The 13,909-nt window shown below is 37.9% G+C and overlaps 1 protein-coding gene across 1 annotated transcript in view; it reads right to left on the bottom strand.

Moving 5' to 3' along the window:
* ep300b (E1A binding protein p300 b) overlaps positions 1–13,909 on the bottom strand; it is a 49,575-nt gene that overhangs the window by 22,488 nt on the left and 13,178 nt on the right. Inside the window, exons 8-16 of the mRNA XM_073857557.1 lie at positions 9,998–10,129; positions 9,773–9,890; positions 6,398–6,566; positions 5,377–5,454; positions 5,197–5,285; positions 4,940–5,092; positions 2,768–3,229; positions 2,256–2,483; positions 1,969–2,137 (exon numbers count right to left, since the gene is read on the bottom strand). Coding sequence (XP_073713658.1) covers positions 1,969–2,137; positions 2,256–2,483; positions 2,768–3,229; positions 4,940–5,092; positions 5,197–5,285; positions 5,377–5,454; positions 6,398–6,566; positions 9,773–9,890; positions 9,998–10,129 — 1,598 coding nt within the window. The remainder of the gene's footprint in view (positions 1–1,968; positions 2,138–2,255; positions 2,484–2,767; positions 3,230–4,939; positions 5,093–5,196; positions 5,286–5,376; positions 5,455–6,397; positions 6,567–9,772; positions 9,891–9,997; positions 10,130–13,909) is intronic.

The raw sequence follows: 13,909 nt of genomic DNA on the forward strand, positions 1-13,909 counted from the left end.
CTGACAGTTAATTGCCTTAAAATTTGTGACGGTTATGGCAATTAATTGCCTGTTTAGGGCTTTGCCGATTATGACGATTAAATGCCTGTTTAGGGCTTTGCAGATTATGACGATTAAATGCCTGTTTAGGGCTTTGCAGATTATGGCGATTTATTGCCTGTTTAGGGCTTTGCAGATTATGACGATTAAATGCCTGTTTAGGGCTTTGCAGATTATGGCGATTTATTGCCTGTTTAGGGGCTTTACCGATTATGATGATTCATTGCCTGTTTAGGGCTTTGCCGATTATGACATTTAATTGTCTGTTTAGGGCTTTGCCGATTATGACGATTAATTGCCTGTTTAGGGCTTTGCCGATTATGCCGATTTATTGCCTGTTTAGGGCTTTACCGATTATGATTATTAATTGCCTGTTTAGGGCTTTGTCGATTATGACGATTAATTGCCTGTTTAGTGCTTTGCCGATTATGACGAATAATTTCTTGTTTAGGGCTTTGCCGATTATAACAATTAATTGCCTGTTTATGACTTTGCCGATTAATTGCCTGTTTAGGGCTTTGCCGATTATGACAATTAATTGCCTGTTTATGACTTTGCCGATTATGACGATTAATTGCCTGTTTAGGGCTTTGCCGATTATGACAATTAATGGCCTATTTATGACTTTGCAGATTATGACGATTAATTGCCTTTGCCGATTATGGCAAATAATTTCTTGTTAAGGGCTTTGCCGATTATGACAATTAATTGCCTGTTTATGGCTTTGCCGATTATGCAGATTAATTGCCTGTTTATGGCTTTGCCTATTATGACGATTAATTGCCTGTTTAAGGCTTTGCATATTTAGATGATTAATTGCCTGTTTAGGGCTTTGTCGATTATGACAATTAATTTCCTTTTTATGGCTTTGTCGATTATGACGATTAATTGCCTGTGTATTGCTTTGCCAATAATGACGATTAATTGCCTGTTTATGGCTTAGCCGTTTATGACAGTTATTGCCTGTTTATGGCTTAGCCGTTTATGACGATTATTGCCTGTTTAGGGATTTGTCGACAATGATGATAAATTGCCTGTTTTATTGCTTTGATATTAATTTCTCATACATTTTTTTTGTTTGTTCATGAAATAATTTCCACACATTGTTGTGTTTATTTTAATTAAATCTTTTGCAAGGTTTACCTGGCAGTAAATATTAATAGATATAACAGATCGTTAAAAGTAATTATTTAATGAATATAGCTTTCAAAAACTGAAAATTCTTCATAGGAAATAAACACAATAAAGTGTCTAAACAATTTTGGAAATAAAAATGCAATAAAAAAACTGACTCTACCATAACAGGCCTTAAATAGTAGCCAATCCTACTAAGGTCATATTAGTACTGGACCACATGTCTGTAGTGGCTGCACAAAAAATAATTTCCTTACAGATCCTTAAGAATAGCATCCTTCACTTCCCTAAATTAGGAATTGTTGTTTTGAAAATGTATGTTTTACCTGGCAGTTCATACTGCTTATCAAAGTTTTGCAGCATTACTTTAAAAGCTGTTTTTTTTCACTGTATTGAATGGCTTTGCAATGTATTGTGTTATACTGTCAGTTAAGGGATGCCATCTGATACTGTCCCGTTTATACAGGCACTGCAGCTCCCCATTGTGTTTTTTAGAGAGATGTGAAATCATTGCGTTGATCGAAAATCATTGCGATAAGGCCAAACAATCGCAATGAGAAGATTATTTAATAATTGTGACAGCCCCAGCTACAGGAACACTAATTTAGACAAGGGACAGCTGATTCTGGATCAGCATTAATACCATTCGTAAAAAGAGACATTGAATGTCTTTTGATTACGAATTGAAATATCATGACTCAATATAAAATATAGTAAAACAATAAACCACAAGACAATCAAACTATAAAGTGTTCGGTTAATGTATGAAGGTGCACGGGTTAGTTTTACGCCCACCTTTCTTCTTGCTTTGCGTGTTTGCAGGGGTGCTGTTTGCTCCCTCTTCCTCTTTTGGCTCAGTCTTCACCTCTGGCTTCTTGTCCTCTTCCGTTGACCCGGTCAGTGTTTCCATTGGCTCCGTCTTGCATTCATCACCGTCAGGCTCCTCCTTCTTTATAGAGCAGACCTATCAAAATCAAGTTTGTGATGGAGTAAACTCATAGTTACCAATCAAAATAAAAACACAACATACGACAGATGAAATTCAAACAAACTGTCTTAGTCTCATTTGTCTGATGGTGTACCTCTGGTTTCTCCTCCATCTTGATCTCACTTTGCATGGCAGCCATTTTCCCTGAGGCTTTTTCCTCCGTGTCATTCTCATCCTCCTCTTCCTGCTGTTTGACCTCAGTTTTGGGGTCAGTTGAGGCGGTTGGGTCGGATGATGTCAGCTGCGAGCTTGGGTCAGTGCTGCTGACCGAGGCAGGGGTTGATGCCTGACCGTCCGCGGTAAGAGACGATTTCTGAGATAGCTGAGGAGGAAGAACAGCCAATGAAAAACGAGAGGCAAGACATCAGAGTGAGAAAACAGCCAATGATAAAACAATACAGGAAATAAAAATAATCGCAATTTAAACTGTGTGTGACTAATAACCAATAAGAAACGAGAAGCAGAAGCCCCAACCAATAAAAAAACAGGAGAGGCAGATACAACATGCGATGAAGAATGGAAACGTAAACAAGACAGATGCTAAAAAAAGAATTTACCAGAAAATGCAACAAGCACAAAAGCCTAAATGACAACAATTATACTCACAGGAGTGTGTGGGTGTGCACAAAGCCCCTGGGCATTCTGGGAAGGCACAGATGATGGCGGCCCTGTATTAGGGCCTCCAGCAGCTCCGCCTCCGTGCGCCGGCTGCGGTATCTGACTGGGTTTTTCCGAGCCCACCCCTTGTGCCACCGGGGGCAGCTGCGTTGCCGGTGGGGCCATAGTGGTTGAAGAAGTGGGGGTGTGGGGTTGGGGGGTCTGGTTACCCGGCAACTGCGGGGGCGTTTGGTGCGGGGCAGGGGTGGGGGTGAGGCTGCGTGCAGGAGACGGGGAGTTTTGGCGTAAGGGAGGACAGTGCGTGTGCAAGCCGGCCTGTTGAGAGGGTAGGGGTAAGTTGGACGGAGGCCCCTGAGGGCCGACAGCGCTTCCGGGGCCCGAGACTGCAGGCTGGGACGAAGCTACAGGATTACTGACACTCAGCGATGGAGTCGACATTGGATTTGGTGACTACAAAGAAGACAAAAATTAACACATTAAGAGGGATTCTAATGGTATTATTTTACATTTACGACTAGATGATGCATCAGGTATTTAAAATGTTTAATGAATTTCCTAGCAAAGCAAATCAGAGCCTGTTTTTCAACACACAATACCAATGTTTACCATAGCAAGATATTTAGCAAACAATGAAAAAATTTTGTCTGTTGTTCCGACCTAGCCACATTCATAGTGCATTTTGATCTTTTTTCTCTTACCCTTGTTTTCTTCTTTTACTGTATGAAAGACAAGCAGCTCAGGGAAATAGTAAATTATACAGGTTTGGTACAACATGAGTACATTTACATTACATATTTCAATTCTGGGTGAAATGAAATAAGGGTCCCTTTAATACATTTTAAAGCAAACATCTAAAACATACAAATACAAGGCAGATAAAAATTTTAATTTTTTAAAAGTATTCATTTTTAGCTATATCACTTATATTTGATTTATAACAAATGGGTTTTATTAACCAAACATGGGTACACAAATTTGTGTGTAAAATGTGCGTACAGACTCTTTCATGAACGAATCATGATTTAAAGGGGACATATCATGAAAATCTGACTTTTTCCCACGTTTAAGTGTTATGATTGGATCCCCAGTGCTTCTATCAACCTAGAAAATGTGAAAAAGATCAACCCAGTAACTTGGTTTTAGTAAACCATCTTCTGCAAGCATTAAAAAAAATAGGTCATTAAAATCTGGATCCCCTTTGTGATGTCAGAAGGGGATTATACCGCCCCTTAATCTGCAATATTCAATCACGGCACTGCAATTTAGTGCAGAGATTTGCTTATTTGCATTTTAAAGGACACACCCAAAAACAGCTCACTTTTGCTCACACCTACAAAGTGTCAATTTTAACATGTTATAATAAATTATCTATATGGTATTTTGAGCTAAAACTTTACATACGTAGTCTGGGGACACCAAAGATTTATTTGACATTTAAAAAAAATCTTGTGAAATGTCCTCTTTAACTTTCATACGAAAATTTCTTTCAAATATACGGGGAAAAAAATGCAATAACAACTTATAACATGTGTGATCAAATACTAAAATTACAACGTACATAATATCACTGATATATAATATTTACACATCTTTTGTATTATATTATGCATACACAAATAAAGAAGATGTACGTAATGACAATCCTTTGCTTCCTCACTTTTTTAAAATTCCTATAAGAGTCAAGTAATGTAATGAGAAGTCCAAACATCAATCACTTTTTCTAGGCTCCCTGTCTTTTTAATTTTAAATAGTTTGCAACTATTCCTACTTGTTTGTTTACATTATTTAAATGTTGATTTGTTTTATGCAACAGTAAAACATGGCTGTTCACTTTCAGAAGTTGTGATGTTTTCTTTACCCAGTAATATAATGCATAAGTTGGTTGTGTTATGTTTTCTTAAATATTATTTGTATACAATTTAAACTGATTTTAGAAAAAAAAACACTGTATAGAATATGAGATGGCATTTTTTCCTTCAATATTGCACAGCCATAAAAATGACACATTTTTTATGTAATGTTCAAATGTGCGTATAAAGACAAAGAAATGTACATAATTGTTAGTGAATAAGACGCATTGTTTGTATACGTGTTTAAGAGAGAATATAATCATAATGTTATTCAAGTATAAAAAAGTGGCAATGTGTTATCTAAGCTGACCTGTGAAATGGTTGCCTGTCCCGCAGGCTGGTTTAGGCCAGCCGCACTCTGGCCTAGTCCGGCACCCGTGCCTGGAAACTGGTTCTGCATGTACTGGTTTTGTATCTGGGTTACATTAGGCTGAGCCATACGGGGTGCTCCCTGCATACTCATCTATAACATAAAAGATGCCAATTAAACATACAAATTAAACAACACACACATATTATGAATATACAACTGTATATTCAACTGTAAACCACAAGTTAAGTTGTTACCTGATTTAGGTTTGCTCCCATTGACAGAGGCGGTGTTGCCCTTTGACCCATTGGCTGCTGCATTCCCACTTGAGCAAACTGATTCATACCTGCACAGGTGAGGATAACACAAAATGGATTTACACATGTACTCCACAAATCTGTGCTTTAACCAGAGATCATTTAATGAGTGTGTCATACCAGCAGGATTCTGCATTCGGTTGACCATCTGGTTGGGTGCAGGGGGTTGAGATAGGGATGAATCTGAAAGGGGTCCATCTATAAAAGAGTTTAATTTATAAAGGATCTATTAAACACAAACATAATTCATGCGATTACAGCTGTTTGTGCGTGTACATAAGAGGACGTTCGATTAAAATTATTCTTTGTCTCATGAAAGAGTTAAATTTACAATGGCCCAAAAAAATTAATGTCACTACATTATATAAAGTACAAAAAGAAGGGGTCAACTGCAATTGCAACCAAATGATGCTTTTCTGAATTCAAACATGTTCGTAAGTGATTTTGTAAAAAAAATGTAATACAATTAATTGTGATTTTAGTATCAAATTTGTATTACATAACGACAGGTTTTTCATTTAGTGGGAGCTTTTAACTAAAGTGACTAACAAACTATTTGACCTAATAACCAACAATATTTGTAGTACATAATGCTGAGTATAGAGTACTAACAAAATGAAAACGACTTCTTAAAGGCGGGGTGCACGATCTCTGAAAGCCAATGTTGACATATGAAATCACCTAAACACGCCCCACCCCAATAGAATCTGGACCTTCATTTGATAGACCCGTCCCACACATTTGCAACCCAGGCAACATTGTTGGTTAATAGACACGCCCCTTACTGCTGATTGGCTACAAGTGTGATTTGGTACTCAGCCGACTCCCACTTCCAAAGCTTTTTTCAAAAATTGTGCACCCCGCCTTTAAAGTTTGTGGTAGCAATTTAAAAAACATTAAGGGCGATTTTCCAGACAGGGCATTCCTGTTTGAGGTGTCCTAACTAAAAACAGCTTGCACTGACATATCTTAAAATATATCAGTGCCATTATTTTCTCTCAACTTGAGACAAAATAATGACACTAATATATTTCTGACAAGATGCACACCATTGATGTTTTTGTAAGGTTTTGTGAACCAATGCCTAGTACTGGCTTAAACCCTGTTAGGGACTGTATACAAATATGGTGTAGGTACGTACTGGGCGGCTGTGTCTGATTCATGCTGGTTGGTGCTTGAGGTAGGGCACTGTTGGGCATGCCAGGTTGAGAAGGCACCATGCCCTGTTTCTGCAGCCTGGTTCTCCTCTTCTCCTCCAGCTCCTTCTGGATCTTATAAATCTTCTCCGCCAACAAGTGGTAATACTCGGCCTGGAAGAAACAAATGCTCTTAAGCATCTCTCTATGTAATATAATTGCTGAATGTACAAAGCACCTTCACCAGAGGATGTTATTGTTTAACAGTTGACGACTGGCTCTTTTTACTGGAAGGCGGGACTAGAGCAGCCATACTGACCATCGCCCCATTCATATTAATAATAGTGACACATCTTGGTAATATTAAAGTGTACAAAGTATACGCGGTTTCAAAATCTGGAGGTCCGGGTACAGTGTGCTCGAAAATTTTTCATCATGCGCACTTTACACAGAACCTCACGTAAACATACATAAGGAACTAAAGACGAGATTACTTTTTTGTGGGCGGAGCCCAACTGGTGGCAGAAAGTGATCGCTCTCCAGTAGCGGTGTAAAGTGTTTTAGTGTTAAACTGTGATTTTTATGGATTCTGTCGAAGTCTGTTTCCCCTATGTTTACCTTTAGTGTATAGTGTTTTAGGCAAAGCAAGTTTATTTGTATAGCACATTTCATTTAAAGTGCTTTACATAGAAATGAGAAAACAATATATAAAAAAGAAAAAAGAAAATGTAAAAATAAGAGACACACGATAAAATCACAATAAAACAAAGATACATGAGAATTTAAAATAACAATTAAAGAAAATAAATGTGATTTTAATAAAATCAATTGTAATTATGTTACGTTTATATTTTAGATAAATTAAAGTTTAAATGGCTTGGCTACTGATATATGTGCATGTATGTAATGTATATGTATTGTTCTTTATTGGTAAATCAATAATTTTTACAGTATGAATCGCTAAAGTATATATAAGAGCAATACTATCATGTATTTTATATAATACCATTTTTATTAAATATTTCATGATTTTACTGTTTTCTATTAATTCTTCCTTATGTTTATAGCCTACGTGATTGTTCAGAAACTATTATAAAACTATTATGTTTACATACAAATATGCATAAGCCTGATTATATATTAATAAAAAAAATTAGTATGTAAAAATTAAAATTTTAGAACAAACAGGAAGACATAGGCTAAGATATAAGGTAAAAAGAAATCATAGAAAACAGAAAAATTAGGAAATATTTAATAAATGGTTATATTATTGCTTTTTCAGTATAACCCATTCAAATCTTTAATCTTTCTATTATTATTATTATTATATTAATAAATTATAAACATAACGTGATGAAAACGCAAATAAACAGACTTCAACAGAACACTGGACATCTTGTCTAATTATTTTCTATTTTAATTATTAATAGATTTCCAGATGATTTCATCACTCCAGTCTGTGCGTTTAAGAGCTAATTGCAACCATAAACACCTATGTTTATCTTCAAATGGTGTCTTCGACGACAGTATTCTATAAAAATACTATTCTGACACTCAACAGCACAACAAGACATTTTCTAGTGAGTTATCTTGCGCGTTTCACTCGTGTTTTTCTGCAACCACATTGGGCGCGCAGCTTGCAATGGCGTAACTGTGACGTCTACTCACAAAAGGTCTATACTTCTGGCTTAAAAGAGACATGATCTTAACTCAAGTCCACAATTCTCGAACCGGAAAAAACTTTAAACTGAATGAAGTTAAAAAAAATTAAAAGCGATTGTGATACATTACTTTTAATACCTTAATAGCTGTATGCAATCTATACTGTAACATTTACACATTTGAAACCTGGTTTTGCATACAGATTAGAAATTTAAACTTGGCAAAATGTGGAATAATCTTTACCCTCCATAAATACAAGGCACAATTCATATTTTACAATCCATATTATTTGTAGAGTAAACATTAGGGGTGTAACAGTTCTAGGTAAAGAATCGAATCGTCCCGTTCTGCGTGTGTTTAGGTGAGAGTACCTGTCCAATCAACTCTAAAGTATGCAAATCTGTTGCCAACCTCACAGTTCCTCCTCACGTGTTGGTGTGTGCGTGGCGCGGGCCGTGTAACGCGGCAAGCGAAGGAGAAAAGACGCTAATAGAGGCCCCGCCAGCTTCATTTAAAGGAATATTCCATTTTCTTAAAAGAGAAAAATCCAGATAATTTACTCACCACCATATCATCCAAAATGTTGATGTCTTTCTTTGTTCAGTCGAGAAGAAATTATGTTTTTGAGGAAAACATTGCAGGATTTTTCTCATTTTAATAGACTTTAATAGACACCAACAATTAATACTTAACTCAACACTTAACAGTTTTTTTCAACGGAGTTTCAAAGGACTATAAACAATCCCAAACGAGGCATAAGGGTCTTATCTAGCGAAACGATTGTCATTTTTGACAAGAAAAATAACAAATATACACTTTTAAAGCACAACTTCTCGTCTAGATCCGGTCGTGATGCGCTAGCGTGACCCCACGCAATACGTCATCACGTCAAGATGATGTATATATTTAATACGTGACCTCCCTACGTCACCACGCATTTACGTTAGGTCGCGCTGGACCGGACCTAGACGAAAAGTTGTGGTTTAAAAGTGCATATTTTTTATTTTTCTTGTCAAAAATGACAATCGCTTCGCTAGACAAGACCCCCATGCCTCGCCTGGGACCGTCCACAGTCCTCTGAAACTCCGCTGAAAAAAACTGTTAAGTGTTGAGTTAGTTATTGATTGTTGGTGTCTATTAAAGTCCATTAAAATGAGAAAAATGGAATATTCCTCAGCAATGCTCAAGAAAACGTGGACAAAACTGTAAAATTCGCGAGTGCCGTATGTTTAAGGCAATACATCTAATATATAGTCGCTTTACGCCATTCACCATGGTGTTGTTGATAACACGCGATCCCAGGTGAGACAGGAACAGCACACATTGCCTTCTGTGTTTAAACTGATCTTCTCGCGAAAAAACTTGTAGATAGTGCATAGAATATAAAAAGTAACCCATTGTTCCAGGTTATTTTATGTTTATTTTACAGTTACTGTAAAGTTGGTACATGTAGTATAATAATACAAGTGCTCTTAAGTGAAAATGTTGATTTTGACAGAGGTTAAAAACGGCTTAGATTTTTATTTTTGTATAGAAGCCTGTTGTCACCAAAGTGTACCGAAACGTACCAAAACTGTGACCCTTAAACCGTGATATGCACCGAACCGTGAGTAATTTAAACCGTTACACCCCATATTTTTATTTAGCAAGTAAATTATCAGTTTTTAATATATTCTCCATTAAAATTGTATCATATAGATGTACGAGCATCTTCTCACCCTGCTGTTGGCAGATTCATACATATCGCCCTCCACTTTGCGCGCATAGGCTACAAGATTCTCCATCCGCCGATCCTTCAGTGCTGCAGGGTCTGGAGTTGGGAAGATAGCCTGCACTCTACTCACACACACCATACATATGGGAAAAAGAGGAATAGACAGTTTGGCATTGTAGCTACTGCAAACATCTGCAGCCCCGTGTGTGGGTCTGTGTGCGTTACTCACAGTTTGTGCACGAGGTGATTCCGGAGGTCTTGTGTGATGTCTTCATGCCAGCCTTTTCTCATTCCCGCAGACGGAGGTGCGGCTGTCGCAGTGCACCCCATATTACCAAGACTTGAAGTTTCATTCATCAGACTAAAAGGGACAGAAAGAAAGATCAGTGTGCTTGCTCGTGTCATTACATGACTCAATAATATACTCGATTCTGATATTTTACAATAACCACTGCATATCTAAGGCAACGGACTGCTCATCCGGGACTTTTTTTTACCGGTGCTACTTAAAGGGTCATGAAGGTCACAAACACATTTTTTTGAGATCTTGACAGATCGTGGTGCACATCACTTAAAACAGTAATAGCTGTAATCGTTGTCCATCTCACCAATGTGTGTGTTTACATTGTCCGTGTTCAAATTAGCTGTATGTATTCACTTAACTCTTTCCCCGCCAAGAGAAAACGCTTCTCTGCCAATGACGAGTTTTTACGGCAAACCGTATTTCCGCTATAACCTGTAAGCAACCCCTTAAAAGGGGAGTTCCATTAAAGCAACACTATGTAGTTTCCATGTAAAAATGACGTACAGCTCCCCCATGTGGTTGAAAAGCGTAACAGTGCCTGGTATCAGAGGGGAGGGGCGGGGCTGTGTGCTCTACCCTCCACCGCCACTTTCAGAGTGTGCTTGTAGCAACTAGGAGGCTGCTCAGGTTGCAGCAACAGTACAATTTGTCAAGTTAAAAGTTGTTCTATCACTGAAATAATTTTTGAGACATTATTTAAAGGTAAAAAAACTACTTAGTGTTGCTTTAAGTGAATAAATGCTGCAAATTTGTTCACCGACAGTGTGAACGCCCACATTGTCGAGATGGACAGCGATGCCGGACCCCCCCACCAAAATCCCCTGAATCACACTGTGATCAGAAAGATGACGTGCCGGTCCACTGCCTTATCAGTTTGAACCTTTGGACCCTCACGTGCATACAGGAGAACGTGAAGATGAACCAGATGTAGCGTCAGTACTGCCGCTCCCTATACGCAGACTACGCAGTTTGCGTAGGGCACCAACTCACAGAGGGGCACCATCCCTATTGCTCAAAAAAGAAAAACGTTTTATTCTGTATATTTTGTATATCAATGAAAACAACAGACAAAAAAATGTTTTACAGCATTTTGCAGTGAATGCAGTAAGCACATGCGACGCCCCATCCCTGCATCTGCGGCACTCCCACATCATTGCTCCTGACTGCAGATGAGCAGAGTTGTGTTCGACTTCAAACGGCGCTGATCAGATCGGACAGCGCATTACATCAAAGTACCGCAAGAGTGATTCGAAAGCATGTGGAGTTATCTGCTCACACGATATTGATGTCATTCGGCAACCGGTCTCCGCAGCGCCGTTTAAAGTGGAACACACGGTCTGGCTCCAAAATGAGTCACGTCTATCACTTTTTGATAAGTCCGCAAACCAGTACATCGTTATAGTTTGAGCTATTGACACCACTAACATATCATGGTTTAAATAGAGTATAATGAAGTAAAGCTGTGTTACGTTTTGAAGCATGGTAAGAATATTTGTGAGTTATTTTGCATGGATAATGCCCTAGTAACATGCATTCGTACTGTGCAACCATGGCAGCCAATGAACACTCAGATCACTGGAATGTGATAACGTGGCATCAACTTAACTTTCCAAACTGGAAAAACAAAATGCTCCTATAAAGCTCAGTTTTCACTTTGTTTTAAGTGATGTGCAACACGTATTTCTGTCAACATCTCAAAAAATGTGTTGTTGACCTCCATGACCCTTTAATTGAACTCATTTTTAGGCAATCTCCATCTTTTCTCTCCCACCTCACTTCCAGTTAACAACACCCATTTTTGAAAGTTTTTCCAAAAAACCACTACTGAAAAAAGGGGTTCATGCCACTAAGTGGTACACATCAAAGTAAAAACTACTAAAACATTTAGTCTCCCTGTGGTGAAAATCAAGTTTTTAAGATCTTTAAGGTCTTTAACATGCCTTAAAGGAAAACACCACCGTTCCTCTACATTCCACTAGTTCTTACCTCAACCAAGACAAATCAATACACACCCATCCTTTTCAATGCGTGCACTTTTAATCTTTGTACAGTGCCTTGTGAATGTGTTAGCATTTAGCCTAGCCCCATTCATTTCTATGGCTCCAAAAAGGACTGAATTTAGAAGCCACCAAACACTTCCATGTCTTCCCTATTTAAATACTGTTACATGAGTAGTTACACGAGTAAGTAAGCGGCACAAATTAAAGCTTTAGTTTGGAGCCACAGGAATGAATGGGGCTAGGCTAAATGCTAACACATTCACGAAGCGCTGTAGAAAGATTAAATGTGCACGCATTGAAAAAAGATAGGTATTTATTAATTAATTTACGTTGAGGTAAGAACATAGTAAAATACTGAAAAACAGTGGTGTTTTCCTTTAAGACAAACCACATGCTAATTCATCAGTCAACAGCATTGCTAAATATGTTAGCTGTGTCCCATTTCGAAGGCTGCGACTTCCGAAGGCTGCATTCTAAAGTGCTGTTCACATTACTACGATAACCATAATGTTATTTATAATGATAACTATATTACCGTCTACACCACCTGACGATAACGATAACTTAATGCTAATTCCCTTGCGAGGTGCAGTACTTTGTTGCCGTCTTGTTGCATTTACAGCGGCTATAAACAGCAGATGTCCTCAACACACTGCGTTTCATGTATCTCTAAACAGTGAAACTAGTTTACGTAATCTAATATCTTACCTTTTGGTATAGTTAGTGTAGTAAAATAAAAACATTATGAAGTTTTTTCTTATTAAATTATTCGACTGCAACAAAAAAAATCGTCCAGCAAGAGATCCCGGCGACATTGTTCCCTGTATCTTTATGGTTATAGTAGTGGTGTGAACTATAATGTTATAATGTGAACGGCCCTTAAAACCGATTGCGTCACAGCAGCACGACTGAAGGCTAGTAAAGCGTCCCAATTCGAAGGCTTCTTAGAATGCTACCTCAGAATGTGTTGTTCTTTCTCCGAAACGAATGACAGCCTATGCTATCCCGAGATTCGTTGTGTGCCTGTATCGACTTACTATAATGGTTGGATATTTTAAAATAAACATTTAAAATCTCTTTGTTAAAAAAAGTGTGTATTTAGCAGAAACTTTTTTTACTGTTTTAGTATTAGAAGTTGTTTTGTAACAATATTATTCTGTGTATGTTGCGTATATATTCTAAAGTTGATTCGTTTAATATACTGTGGGCTAGGTTAATCTACATTAATGCATCATATTTTCTAAAATAAAATTCACATATTTCTAGTTTCATATTTATTAAACAAGTCAGAAACGTCTTCGCTGTGTCCAGCGTGTGGGTCGCTGTGGGTGCGTACAGTTGGTGGCGCAACTTAAGGATCCTCCAAAGGCTAGACCAGCTCATTTCAGTTCTCTTCGCGGCCTTCGGAGGCTGCGACCTTCAAAGAACGAGTCCTCGCTTTCGAGGACGCATCCTTCGAATTAGGACACAGCTGATAAGGTAGTCTCGGGTATTATGATTGAGTGAAGGCGAGGAATAATTAGCATATCAATTGTTAATGGTAGAGTTAAGCTTAAAGTATATTTCAGCCACCCGCATGAAGCAATTTTCATCATTAGGAGGGTTTGTCGTTCGTACGCACACCCCATCCGCAAGCAGCCCAATTTTTGAGACCATGCGGATGGTACATGAACAACAGCACATGCGCAAGAAAAATGTTAAGATGGGAGAGTCCACTATAAAAAAGTAAACGCTATTTAAGCTTGAAAAAACATTTCAATGTCATTTTGATTATCAAAGATGAGCTATATATGCTAAAATGATCATCTTCAGAGGGAATAATCTCAAATCAATATTT

Source organism: Misgurnus anguillicaudatus, chromosome 19, assembly GCF_027580225.2.
Source record: "Misgurnus anguillicaudatus chromosome 19, ASM2758022v2, whole genome shotgun sequence".
In the NCBI taxonomy this organism is placed as follows: domain Eukaryota; kingdom Metazoa; phylum Chordata; class Actinopteri; order Cypriniformes; family Cobitidae; genus Misgurnus; species Misgurnus anguillicaudatus.